The sequence below is a fragment of the Teleopsis dalmanni genome, chromosome 1 (genome assembly GCF_002237135.1).
Source record: "Teleopsis dalmanni isolate 2A chromosome 1, ASM223713v2, whole genome shotgun sequence".
Taxonomy (NCBI): domain Eukaryota; kingdom Metazoa; phylum Arthropoda; class Insecta; order Diptera; family Diopsidae; genus Teleopsis; species Teleopsis dalmanni.
In genome coordinates this window covers 115,112,460-115,127,173 of record NC_051846.1, presented here as the reverse complement: position 1 = coordinate 115,127,173, position 14,714 = coordinate 115,112,460, and the positions used below count along the sequence as shown (strand labels likewise).

Sequence of the window (14,714 nt, the reverse complement as noted above, 5' to 3'; positions counted from 1 at the left end):
AAATGATTAAACATTTGTGTTTTTATTTTTTAATTAGTCAAGACCCACGCAATAACTTGTTATAAAATTATAAAGACTTTGATATTTATAAACTCTTATTTCTAGAAGAAAACATTCGCAAGCCAGAGATTTGCTTTATTTTACTCTTAAAAAACTGATTTTTTAAGTTAATAAGTGGCATAGGTTTTTAAACATTTATAACAAATATAGTACTTTTGATGTGTACACTTATATTTGTGAACTCAGTAGTTTTCAAATATTCCTTCGAGCAGATAGTTAATCTTATTTAAATATTGTGTATGTGCTGAGCATGCTATAATTTATTAATTGATTGTGTACGTATTTTATAGATATATCGATTTTAATTTTATTGTTGGTAAATTGTTTCAAATTAAATTAAAGAAAAATATCTAATAACAAGAAAGAAGAATTTTAACAATAATTGCGAAAAAAATATATAGAAAAGAAAAAAAATAACACTTAACTCAAATAACTCAAAGCCATATTAAATGCAATAAAAATTAATTTATAATAAATCCATAAAACTATATGTACAAATAATGCATGGCCACTTAAGTGTTTACGAATCTTTCAAATATTACATATGAAATTATTAGAAAATATGAATATTAAAGCTCTCTTTAACTTTTACATTTTAATGCAGGTATTAGGTATAAGCACAAAACTTTTATACGTATATTATAAACACATATGAATATACATATACATATACATATACATATACATATACATATACATATACATATACATATACATATACATATACATATACATATACATATACACATACATATACATATACATATACATATACATATACATATACATATACATATACATATACATATACATATACATATACATATACCATATATATACCATACATATACATATATATATACCATATATATACCATACATATACATATATATATACCATATATATACCATACATATACATATATATATACCATATATATACCATACATATACATATATATATACCATATATATACCATACATATACATATATATATACCATATATATACCATACATATACATATATATATACCATATATATACCATACATATACATATATACATATACATATACATATACATATACATATACATATACATATACATATACATATACATATACATATACATATACATATATACGTGTATATCATTCAATATTATAAGAAATGTACATTTTAAATATTATTAACACACTTTCCTATAATTGAATGCGTAAAGCAAAACGGATTACAAAATTAATGAACTACATACTATATATATCGCGGTTATACAAAATAGATTATTTTTCTCTTTTAATTTTCCAAATGAAACTTTAAATTTTGAATAATTTGAACGTTTTTACGCAAATGAGTGTAAGCAAAATAGAAATGGGCAGCTCTTAATTTTTTTTTGCACCAAACGCGTAAAAAAAATTATTTATGCTAAATTATTTTGGATCAAAAATATTAATATTGCTGTTTGCTTTCACATTTTTTATAAAATTTTTTTGCATGAAATGAAGTAAATTTTAATATTAATTTTTATTAATTTTTTTAATTTTTTTTAATTTTTTTAATTGCTCTTATAAAAAAATCTATAAGCAATTTGAGATTAATTATATATGTCTATATTAATTCACAATAAATATTTTGTTTTTATATAAGCTTTGTATGTTAAATATTTTTGAATTAGTATATTTTTTAGGTAATCCTTTTTCAACATTTATTCTAATTGCTTGTGCTTAAAATTAAAAAAAATATATTTTGTTATACATGTTTTTATTGGACTAAAACTAAATACAATACTTTTTCCTTGTATTTCACTTAAGAATTGAAATTAGCTTCTAGTTGTTTAGCCCATGCTTGTTTATGTTGGACATAGAATTTTCAATATGTAGTCCGTAAGTAGTGTCGGCACTGTGGGGCTGTCTTCATTTATTGCTTTAAGTACTGAAACAAAAACAAAACATAAATTAGCATAATAATTGTATGATGCAAAAAGAACTTATTTTATACATTATTATTACATTTGAAGGAAACCCCATAAGTCATACGCCATATTCGGTTGAGCTAAATTTGGTAATCATTGGTTAAAGGTTACAATTTGGCACAAAATATGATAGCACGCAATCATTTTTCAATCGCTAGTTTACCCCACTATTGAAACAGTGTTTTACAATCGGATAGAAGAATGGAATTTTTGGATAGTGTCAAGGAATGGTGTCCTGAATCAATTCAACAGACTAAAGAATGTTGTCAAACCGTCTCTTCGATTCAGAAGCAATTTTATATGGTGCATAAAAGATTTTGTTGTTAAAATAATAATTTACTATTTGTTTAATTGTTACTTTATCTTTAGTTTTTGTTAAATTTCTGTAATAATTCTTAAGTAATTCTTAAGTTACTTTTTAATTAGCTGAGACAATCCTCTATTACCGTTTAAAATTGGTAGTTTTACAGAACTGGCATTTAAAGATCTAAGAAAAGTTTCCGACTTAACTTTTTTTCGGTACACAATCCCAACCAGCAGTAACAATCGTCAAATGATAATGCTCGCTAAAGAACAATAACCTAATAACTCGTTTTATTTTTGTTAACGCGAGTATTGTCGTGTATCAGTAACTGTCTACTTTTGTTATTAATACTTGTTTTGAAACAAATTTTACTAAGAATAGAACATTTTTTAACATACTTTATGCCGCCATATCAATCTTCAGTATGGTGTATAAAACTCAAGTTTCTGATAAAGAAATTTATGCAGGTATAAAAAATTAAAACAAAAACATCGCGCAGTAATTAAAGCATAATCGCGATATTATTAAAAACAATCGTGGAATCATTGCGAAATCATCGCGGAGCTAAGTATTAAAATATGTTATTAATATAATACACATATAGTGTACATATAGACTTTTGTTTTTATTTAAAAGCATGGAATTCTCATCTCCGTATTGAGTTAAATTTCACTGTATTGTGATTATATTTTAATTATATTTTAATTATAAAATATAAAATTCAAAATAAAGTAATAAAGTAATAAAGTAGTCTTGATTCAAGAAAATTTTTTTTTTATTCATACAACTGCCAAGATTTAGCATTTAGTATACATTTTTACGTAATGGAAATTCAAATAATAATTCAAAAACAAGATTAAGAATTACATGAGTGAACTATTAATAATGGATAAAAAAAAAAGAAAACTTAAAATTAAATAGTATAAGATAATTAATAGAAGGGTTTTCGAATAACAAAGAAAGAAATAAAGGACAAACACAAAAATTTATTTTTAATTTTATTGAAATTTGGCTGACCATACAACGCTGTTTCGAGTATTGCCAAGTACTCTTCATCAGTGGTCTTTGGGAATAATCGAATTTTATTTAATTAGTTTATAGTCCGTATACAATTTGTTTGGACTGCAAGTGCCAGGCTTAGAACTCGTGCCTGTCAAATTAGAAGCGATGACTAATCGTGTTTATCCACAAGAAGCCAAGGCTGCACAAACTTTCAATGCTCAAGTTCCAGGTTTTATTGTCACTTATTTTTATTTAATTAGTGACAACAACCAACGCACTTGCCGTGCTTTTTAAATAAGAACGAGCTTATAAACTTCAGCTTTATTTTTAGAAACACAAGTTCAGCGAATTGAAAGTTTAACTTTTGGGTTTTGCCTATTTCTTTATTTCTTTTCAAAGCTACTCTTTTTGTAGAGACATTTTGTAATGCATATTGTTTTACTTACTATATGTAAAGCGACCATTTTGGTGCTTTTTACAAAGAAGCTATGCTATGTTATTCTACAAATCCGCTTTCGCGGTTAGGAAAAGTTGAACAATATTATATTTTAACATATTGTTCTTTACTTTTCACAAGCCTAATATTTGAATAAAGTATTAGTGTTGCTATAAAGCTACGCTTTCTTTGTATGGTGACAAAGAAGCTTTATTAAAATTTAGAGAGTTTTCGAATAACAAAGAAAGAAATAAAGGACAAACACAAAAATTTATTTTTAATTTTATTGAAGTTTGGCTGACCACACAACGCTGTTTCGAGTATTGCCAAGTACTCTTCATCAGTGGTCTTTGGGAATAATCGAATATTATTTAATTAGTTTATAGTCCGTATACAATTTGTTTGGACTGCAAGTGCCAGGCTTAGAACTCGTGCCTGTCAAATTAGAAGCGATGACTAATCGTGTTTATCCACAAGAAGCCAAGGCTGCACAAACTTTCAATGCTCAAGTTCCAGGTTTTATTGTCACTTATTTTTATTTAATTAGTGACAACAACCAACGCACTTGCCGTGCTTTTTAAATTAGAACGAGCTTATAAACTACAGCTTTATTTTTGGAAACACAAGTTCAACGAATTGAAAGTTTAACTTTTGGGTTTTGCCTATTTCTTTATTTCTTTTCAAAGCTACTCTTTTTGTAGAGACATTTTGTAATGCATATTGTTTTACTTACTATATGTAAAGCGACCATTCTGGTGCTTTTTACAAAGAAGCTATGCTATGTTATTCTACAAATCCGCTTTCGCGGTTAGGAAAAGTTGAACAATATTATATTTTAACATATTGTTCTTTACTTTTCACAAGCCTAATATTTGAATAAAGTATTAGTGTTGCTATAAAGCTACGCTTTCTTTGTATGGTGACAAAGAAGCTTTATTAAAATTTAGAGAGTTTTCGAATAACAAAGAAAGAAATAAAGGACAAACACAAAAATTTAATTTTTAATTTTTATTGAAATTTGGCTGACCATACAACGCTGTTTTCGAGTATTGCCAAGTACTCTTCATCAGTGGTCTTTGGGAATAATCGAATTTTATTTAATTAGTTTATAGTCCGTATATAATTTGTTTGGACTGCAAGTGCCAGGCTTAGAACTCGTGCCTGTCAAATTAGAAGCGATGACTAATCGTGTTTATCCACAAGAAGCCAAGGCTGCACAAACTTTCAATGCTCAAGTTCCAGGTTTTATTGTCACTTATTTTTATTTAATTAGTGACAACAACCAAAGCACTTGCCGTGCTTTTAAATTAGAACGAGCTTATAAACTACAGCTTTATTTTGGAAACACAAGTTCAACGAATTGAAAGTTTAACTTTTTGGGTTTGCCTATTTCTTTATTTCTTTTCAAAGCTACTCTTTTTGTAGAGACATTTTGTAATGCATATTGTTTTACTTACTATATGTAAAGCGACCATTCTGGTGCTTTTTACAAAGAAGCTATGCTATGTTATTCTACAAATCCGCTTTTTGCGGTTAGGAAAAGCTGAACAATATTATATTTTAACATATTGTTCTTTACTTTTCACAAGTCTAATATTTGAATAAAGTATTAGTGTTGCTGTTAAGCTAGACTTACTTTGTATAGGGACAAAGAAGCTTTATTAAATTTTTAGATAATTAAATTAATAGATAGATGATAGAATAAATGAGTCAATTAAATAGAATAGGAATTTACTATGAATATATTAGATAAATAGTTATGGGTTATTATAATATTAATAGTTCTGATGGATATAGGCGTTTCAATTGTCTATTATGTGTGGTTTCGTCATTGGGTAGCTGCCTCATTGTTGTGTTAGGATGGAAAGTAATCTGTCTGTGTGATTTTTACTATTTTTACGGATAACGTCTACAACGAAGAGTATCTTTAAATCGCGATGACTGTCATAGTGTAAGATGTACCAGTCAGCGTTTATGATAGTCCTAAGTATTTTTGATTGTAGTCTTTGCAGTATTTGCATGTTTGCATGCCTAATATTTCGGCTCCAAATTTCCATATTGGAGCGATTACCGTTTTATATACTAGTAGTTTATTTTGTACTGTTAGTTTTGATTTCGAGCAGAGTAACCAGTACAATTGTCCAAAGCGACGGTTAATTTCATTGCTTTTAGCTTTGATATGGTCTTTCCAAGTTAATCTGCTATCTATAGTAATAGCAAGATAATTTGCCTTTGTGTGTGTGAAAACTTCATCATTGTTAATTTTTATATGTTTTAGGTCATATTTTTTATTCGTGTAGATAACATGAACTGTTTTGCTTGTATTTATTTGAACTCTCCATTTGTCGAACCATTCAAGCGTTTAAGTAATTCTGCAAGTTATCTGTGGATTTGTTAAAATTTATATTAGCGGCAATTAGTGCTGTATCGTTTGCAAAAGTTGCTATCAAACTTTGAATATCAGAATGTATCGGGATATCAGCAGTGTATAGCAGGTAGAGTAATGGACCTAGTACGCTTCTTTGAGGTACACCAGCTTTCATTTGTTTAAGTTCGGAGATTGAGTCTTTGTACTGTAGATACATAAAAGTATCTATTTTGTAGATAGCTTTTAAGTATGAGGTAAAAGTTTGTTGGAAGAAGCTGGGATAGTTTAGTTAGAAGACCTCCATGTCAAACGCTATCGAAAGCCTTTGCGACATCAAGATATACCACCGAGGAAAATTGTTTTGTGTCAATATCACTTGTTATTTTATCAAAAACTCTGTGAACTTGTTGTATAGTCGAATACTTTTTCCGAAAGCCGAATTGATGATCAGGTATAAGTTTTTCTTTGTGGATAATCGGTTCTAGTCTTGCTGATATTATTTTTTGAAACAATTCAAGAAAAAAAATTGAAAAAAAGATTTTACTAGGACTAGTTAATAAAAACTCCAATTTTTGCTCTAGTCCCCTCCAGAGCAATATATGTTTTCTGTAGGTAGTGACGTTTAAGCTTTGAAAGACAACATTCAATGCTTGCTACCGATGAAGCAGAAGTCAGTTAGGATTTATCAAGGTAAGCTTTGGTCTGAACGGTATATTTTTCTATTAAAAAGCAATACTAATTAATATACGAAATTGCTTTGAATCCATTCTTTTAAAAATAGAGCAGCGTCATTAAAACCACTGTTATTTATGAACTAAATGGCAAATTAGAATAAAATTCTAAATGTGATTCTATGAAGATAAGTTCATATGGTTAATTAGATAGAGGCGGTATATAATTACTGTTTATACTTAAATCCTGCAGACACACTTGACATTTTCTTACTACGAATTGTACTACGAAGAATACATTTAATTGAACTATACTTATACAGTTCACATGTGCCGCATTTGTTGAGCCGAGCGTAGGGTATATAAACAATTTTTTAAAAATAGATGAAACAGGTATCATAGATTAAATATTGCTAAAATAATGTTCAAAAAACGATTTCCTCGTAAACAAAATTTGAAAAACCCAGTAAACCGTATAAGTTTTTCTTACATTTGTAATAATAGTATCCCAGATTGTGTTTATTTAATTTTAGTATTTTTAAAAGTTGCAATCCTGCATTTTTAAAATATGGAGTTATTTTCTTAATCGAATAAAATAAATTTGTAGAGTAACATAGCATAGCTTCTTTGTAAAAAGCACCAGAATGGTCGCTTTACATATAGTAAGTAAAACAATATGCATTACAAAATGTCTCTACAAAAAGAGTAGCTCTGAAAAGAAATAAAGAATAGGCGAACCCAAAAGTTAACTTTCAATTCGTTAAACTTGTGTTTCCAAAATAAAGCTGTAGTTTATAAGCTCGTTCTAGTTTAAAGCACGGCAAGTGTTTTGGTTGTTGTCACTAATTAAATAAAAATAAGTGACAATAAAACCTGGAACTTGAGCATTGAAAGTTTGTGCAGCCTTGGCTTCTTGTGGATAAACACGATTAATCATCGCTTCTAATTTGACAGGCACGAGTTGTAAGTCTGGCACTTGCAGTCCAAACAAATTATATACGGACTATGAACTAATTAAATAAAAATTTGATTATTTCCGAAGACTACTGCTGATGAGTACTTGGCAATACTCGAAACAGCGTTGTATGGTCAGCTAAACTTCAATAAAATTAAATAAATTTTTGTGATTGTCCTTTTTTTCTTTCTTTGCTATTTGAAAACCCTCTAAAATTTAAATATAGCTTCTTTGCCACTATAAAGAAAGCGTACCTTTATCAACAACAATGCATACTGTTAGTGTTAGTGAAAGCGCTAATCTCGTCATTCGAGAGTGTATTATATTTTGGGAAAAAGCTAGAACCCCTACCAGAGCTATACCTAACTGTGTAAAAAAACTTGTGGATCCTCACCATGCTTGGAGGGAGTTGCAAAAAAATTTTAAATAAATACAAGATATTTACAAGCGCCGTGAGGACGACTTTAAGAATAATTTAGATAATTTGATATAGCACACGCTGATGCTTTGGAACGGCTGAAGAAGAAGATAAGACATTTTTAACGGGTGTAGACAAAAAATTAAAAAGGAAATTAAATTAGGAGAAAAAAGATGTGAGCAAATGTGTTTCGGAGGTTTATCGTCATCTGTTACTACGCAAGATTCTATTCAAATGCAAGGACATCACGATCAACTTATCAGCCCTGATAATGCAATCCTTGAGGAACCCTTGGCATCCACCTCTCAAATGGTAAATTCTGAAACTACTACAAAAAAAAGAAGGAAAAATTTTATGACGCCTAAGTTTGTTGCAGCGCTAGGTAGATGTCAATTAAGCATAAGGATTCTGTCTATATACTTCAGGTTGTAGTAGAAGCACTAGACCTAAGCTGTGATGATTTTCCGATAAACAAATCGTCTATTCAACGTATTCGTACACAGACTCGAAAAGATAGAGCGGAAACTATAAAATCAGATTTTCAGAATAATATGCCTGAAATGGTGACCTTTCACTTTTCACTTTGATGGGAAATATTTTAAAATGTGTGTTCAAAACAAAAATCCACCAAGTCACAAGTAGCCCCGATATCACACTGTTCAAAAAGTTTAAAGACAACTGGAAAACTATTAATTCTGCTGCCATTGAAACATATACTGATATCGTCACACGACATTTTTGTGATACAACGAAAGAAGATTTGTTGACATTTTTTAATCAAAAACCGCAAAAAACCGATGGACGTGACGATTATCGGGAACTGATTGAACTATCTATTATTTTTTAGGGAGGAAGCAGTGAAAAAAAAAAAATTAGACCTCCTGAAGCGATGCATCAAGCAAAGTGGATGGCTAGAGCTATTTACTCTTTAAAGATATGTTTGTTGCAATCCCAGTTTAAAATTAGTGCCAAGGATAAGCGAAAAAAGTCTGTTTATTTATTTCGGTTTTATATGTAAAACCATGGCTTCGATATAGTCTGGCGGTAGAGGCACCAAATCAAGATTTGTGCTTTTTAAAGAGGCTTAAGGAATATGAAACTGTTGACAAATTGATCTCCAAAACAGCCCTGAGCAAATTTAGACAACATCTTTGGTATTTGTCAGAAGAAATTGCCATTTTATAACTCTTTGATGCTGATGAATAAATAGTAATATTTTTAATACTGTTTTCAATATTGTTAATAATACTGCCTTATTTATTGTTGCAGGAAAATCATTAAGTGATTTTGTGTCTGTCAAGAGCACAAATTTATTTTCTCGATTAAAAATTGAAGATGTTACCTATTCGGAGGCGAAAAGGAAAGTGCTTCCCTTAAGGGCTGAAAGAGCTGTAAAACTTATGCAAGATTTTCATGGTTTGATCACTGCAAAGGAATTTTTGCTATGCTGTGTACAGGAGCACAGAAATCTGTATCTAAAATGTAAAAAAGGGACCCTCAAAAGAAATCATCCTGCCTGCTATGAAATTTTATCTTCTTTTAATAAATATTTCATAAACATTTTAATATTTCAATTAATTTAAGTATATCTATAACGGAAAGGGTTAAAAACAGCAATTTTCAAAATCTTCAGAGTTCTGTGGGCATGGGTTAACGTTGACGTAGGAAGATGAAATTTTGTATTTAAGTAAGTCTGGGTAGTTAAAAAAGAAATATATAAGGGGCACCCTAATATTCACATTGTTACTGACTGAGAAATTATTACAACTTCTTATTTTATTCTTTTTATTTTTTAAATAATCTTCAAATTTTCATATTTACTTAAATCAAATAACATGTTTTACTCACTTTTTATTAAAACTTGCAATGATTGGTTGTTTGGTGTACCATTCTCCAAATGATATGGTATGACAGTTGTAAGATATTTCGGATCCGGTCCTAACAAAAGGCACATGAATAAATTGAAATAAATGGAATGAATAAAGAGATATTATTAATATTTAAACCTTGAAATTTTCCACGTTTCTTCTCTACGTGATATTGCCTTCGTTTATTTTGAACTGCCAAAAGCAACGAAATGAATGAATTCTTAAGTTCTTTTTCAAATTCAAGTTCATCACGCAAAGCTAATTCATTAATCAATGTTTCACTTAATTCCTGTATGAGAACTTCCATTTCCATGTACAACTCGTTCAGTTGTGTCGTATTTAAATACTGAAGTTCTAAAATAAATAGAAATACATTTTTTTTCTGATAGTGCGAATATCTTATCAGTACTTACTCTCAGCATAGAGTGGCGCACCTAAAACTTCTTTTGCTTTTTCTATCACCTCAGATTCACATCTCTCCGCTTGCTCTTCTGTACTATCAGCTTCATCCATAATATCATCAATTTCCTTTATTACTTCCTCTACAGATTTAATTGGCTCATCATGATCAGAATTTAAGCCATTAAGTATTAATGCATGCATATCAAGATCATTGGCAATAGCTTCATCCTCACTAGTGAGATCATCCCCAGGCGTTTGTACATCCAAACTGCCTTCCTGATGTTTCTGTCCCAAGTTTAATGTGGGCATATGCATTTGACGTGCAAATGATTTGGACCAATCTATTGGTAAAATATTCCCGAAATTTCCAGTAATAGTCCACCACATTCTATAAACATAACACATTTATATTTACCAAATAATCCAATAAATAAAGTTAACTTTAGACCTATTAATAATATTCGTCCGATTGCATTTCGAACAAAATAACTGAAAACAAACAAGCCATTCACAATTTATTATCATTTATTTCTCAGTCTAAAGAAATCTGTAACACAAAATATAATGCATTGAGTTTACTGAAATTGGTTCCCATAAGAGCAGAGTCTCTGATATAAACATACTAGAACTTGAGAGAGAAACAGATCATACTTTCTCTGAAGTCGTGAAAAGTATTTCTTAAAAATCGTTAAGATTTTCCGCTAAATTTCGGACAAGATGCTGCACGTTTGGGATTATGTCGACTATCGGTAATCATATCACTTAAGAAACAACCTATCATAAAACTTAAACAAAGACGGAACACGAATAAGATGGAAACACGAATAAGATGAGTACATATGATTTGATGATTTCCCAATTGCAGGAGGAGTGATAAATGTCGCAGATGAGCATAAATAAATTTCAATCCCATAAAGAAATTGGGTAAGTCGTTTATCCATCCAAAAATATTCACAGGCATGCTTGGTTTATGTCTGGTAAAAGAGATGCTACTAATGGCAAAAGCTAAATAATTAAATAAAGAAAATGCGATAACTGCGATTTTGATCACTAGACATTTGTGTTTTTAGGTAACAAATTTCAAACGTGAAATCTACAAATGATTACATATAATAGAAAGAAATAGAATATCGATGTATGTAAATACTCAGTAATACACGAAATATATGAAGCGTGTATATAAATTAGTAATCTGTACCTAAACAGTAAACAATATTTTTATTTAAAAGTTCAAATTCCGTACTAACTCAGAAGAATTTTTGGTCCAGGATCGATATTATAAAAGTCAATAAACAAATATTTCAATGTTTTCATCTAATTCAAGATGAATACGATTATGTTGATTTTGTTAAGTCGTGGTCATGTCTGCACAATGAGAGATACCTAAAGATATATGAAAGACTCATATCTCAAAATCCTGAAACCTATTTACATATAAGATTACCGGTAGTAGCCCGATAATTGTTTGGAAGAAAATGGTAGAGCATGCAAGGGTTCATAAAAAGGTGTTAGATAATGAACAATTACATTTAATTTATTTTTTAAAACAATAGGAGTTTGCTATCAAATTATTATAACTTGAAGTTTGATTTTAAACATTAAAAGAGAAATGGTCATGCAATTCAAAACCGAGATCGTGGAAATTGGTTTTAAAAATAGAAATCTTCTTGTATGTCATCTGAAATCATAAAAATTTAAAAAGGAAATCCCTTCAATAAATAATAACAGAATGTTCTCGTCTCAGGAAACTCTAAACAAATCTTCAATGACTTCACAACTTTCGCCAATCGCGCCTTACATGAAGTTTAAATACAAATAAAGTCATTATCGTTTCTCTTAAATAATTCCATTTTTTATCAATCAGATATTTAGTTAGAGGAAAATGTCATGGCATGGCGCAATGAGACATAGACATACCCCTTTTCTCGATTACACACCAAATAAAAAAGAAACTTAAAACATAACAAATAAGAGATCGTAAGGACTATATTAGGTGTAGTAAAAAGAAATCCATTATTTTCCAAATAGATGGCTTTAGTTATCTGTATTCCGCGTTGTATAAGTCCGGTCGGGTTAAGCTAGATGTGTTTAGAAAGATTACATTTCGTACCAAAATAACTTCTGACAATTTGATTTCGTCGATTCCGTTCCGGTAAATCAAAACTAAAACAACAAAATTCAAATTCGAATTTTATACACAATTTGAATTAACACAACACATCGGCGAAGTTCTCCGATAAACGGTAATTAACGGAATAAACGGACATTCACTAAATTGGTGAAAATGGCCTAAATGGCTATATTATACAGAAGACACTAAAATAAAAGATCAACGTACAAACAAACATTTAAGTAAATCAACAACTGATATAAATATAAGAGAAACAGCTAATGAAATTGATATAGCAAATAAAATCAAATTAATTAATAAATAAAACAAAAACTTAAGTAAAAAATTTTTAAACAGTCAAAAAGATATAATTTCAAAGGAAACTAACTTGTCCACAAACACCAGCCACACTAGTGCCAAAAATAATGAAGCTTTAAATAAAAAAAAGACAGAATTAGAAACTTTATGAGGCAAACTTCACCAAGAAATAATTCAATTCAACTATCGAGAAGTAACTCGAACTTTAAATGAAGCACATTACTCATGGCACTCATACGAACATTAACAGTTCAGACCAATAAGAGTTGCAGCAAAAAACCTGCATCACTCATGCGATCCTAAAGATATTGTAGGCAACCTCGCTGAAAAGGGTTTTAAGGGTTTTAAAATTGTCAACGCACTTAACAAACTACAATTTAAAACCAAGAAACCACTGGATATGTTCATCTTAACCTTTGAGTCAATTGAAGATATGAACAAAATTCATAAAATCAAAGAAATCCTTATCACAATAGTATCAATAGAAGCAATGATACCTTCAAAACTTATCCCGCAGTGCATCAAATGTCAATCCTTCCTCCATACCAAAAACTACTGTCAGAAGCAGCTTAGATGTGTGAAATGTGCAGGTAATCATGAAACTATAAATTGTGAAAAACCTGATGATATTCGCCCAAACTGTTGCAACTGTGGCGACCAACACCCAGCGTCATATCGCAGTTGTGAAGTAGCACAAAAGCTTCCAAAACTAAGAGACCAAAAAACAAATAAAGTTCCAGTCCCAGTTCAGACAAATAATATCAAAAGGCAAGCCGAAGAATCGCTATTAAGCCAACAGCCACCGTAGCCCAAAAAATAAATATTCCTGATGAATCGCAAAATGTCCTCTCAGTTATTCTTGAAAAATTAACGGCAGTGGAAAATCGCCTAGACAATCTAGAAGAAAAACATTACTGTGCATCTGAATGATTGCTCTCAAAATAAGGGAATGGAATGCAAATGGTTTGATTCAACACAAAAACGAATTAGAATTACTTTTACAGACAGAAAATATAGACATTAGGGTGCCATTAAGGTATATGGGCAATGTATTAAAAATATTTTTATTTAGAAAAGTGTTCAAATTATCTACAGAAGAAGGAAATGCTCTTTGCATTATATGTATATTTATTACTAAAGTGTATGTTGAAGTATGGTTTAATGCTTTGCCATCAGTCAAAGCTCATTTTCAAGATTTTAATCTTCTTTCTATTCTCAGTCAATATCAAAAAATTGTATTTGGTATTTAAGCTCAAAGCTTGTTCATTTTGCTTTTTTGGATTTAAATATATCACCTGAGACAAAGAAAAAGATCGTTTCAAATTTGAATATAGATAGTGATGACAAGGAAGTCAGGAGAGTATCAATAGATCGCGCAAAAATAACTGAAGGTAATAAGGATACTTTGCTCCAGCAACGTTAACTAAAATAATAAAAATTATGTCGGACAAACCTAGAATTAGTACTTTTTTATTATTTGAAAGATAAAATTTTGGAAATATTGAATTTATTTTAAATTTTTTACAAATATTAAATTTTTTGTAAAGCTGAAGCGGACAATTACATTCATAGTACTTTCAAAGCTAGCAATCGGGTGATTTCAGCTAATTTTTTCTTTTATTCAATAAATATTAGAAATACAGAAAAACTTTGTATGAGTGAATTGTTTATTTTAAGTAGATCTATAACTTTTGGGAAGACAGTTTTTATGTAAAATTAAATATGTCGGAGATATAAGCAATCAAAGATGAATTTTATGGAAAAAATCGTTATTTTCCAATCTTTGAAGCTCTTGGGGCACCATTTCCACTTATCCAATTGAACTAAAATT

At 29.7% G+C, this 14,714-nt stretch overlaps 1 protein-coding gene across 1 annotated transcript; it reads right to left on the bottom strand.

Annotated features, from left to right (window-relative positions):
- Positions 1–1,780: 1,780 nt before the first annotated feature.
- Positions 1,781–10,863, bottom strand: LOC119673312 (fasciculation and elongation protein zeta-2-like). Its single transcript, XM_038084576.1, has 4 exons — positions 10,467–10,863; positions 10,192–10,407; positions 10,034–10,123; positions 1,781–1,991 (listed from the first exon to the last, which is right to left on the bottom strand). The coding sequence occupies exons 1-4, from the start codon at positions 10,858–10,860 to the stop codon at positions 1,909–1,911; spliced, it is 783 nt and encodes a 260-aa protein (XP_037940504.1). The 5' UTR covers positions 10,861–10,863; the 3' UTR covers positions 1,781–1,908.
- Positions 10,864–14,714: the final 3,851 nt, after the last annotated feature.

What these genes read in the sequence shown, in the direction of transcription:
- LOC119673312 (XM_038084576.1), bottom strand. Translation starts at nt 10,860, where the DNA reads ATGTGTTATGTTTATAGAATGTGGTGGACTATTACTGGAAATTTCGGG. An exon ending in TGCGCCACTCTATGCTGAGA is followed by an intron (nt 10,408 to 10,466) that starts GTAAGTACTGAT and finishes TATTTATTTTAG; the next exon opens with AACTTCAGTATTTAAATACG. An exon ending in GAAACGTGGAAAATTTCAAG is followed by an intron (nt 10,124 to 10,191) that starts GTTTAAATATTA and finishes GCCTTTTGTTAG; the next exon opens with GACCGGATCCGAAATATCTT.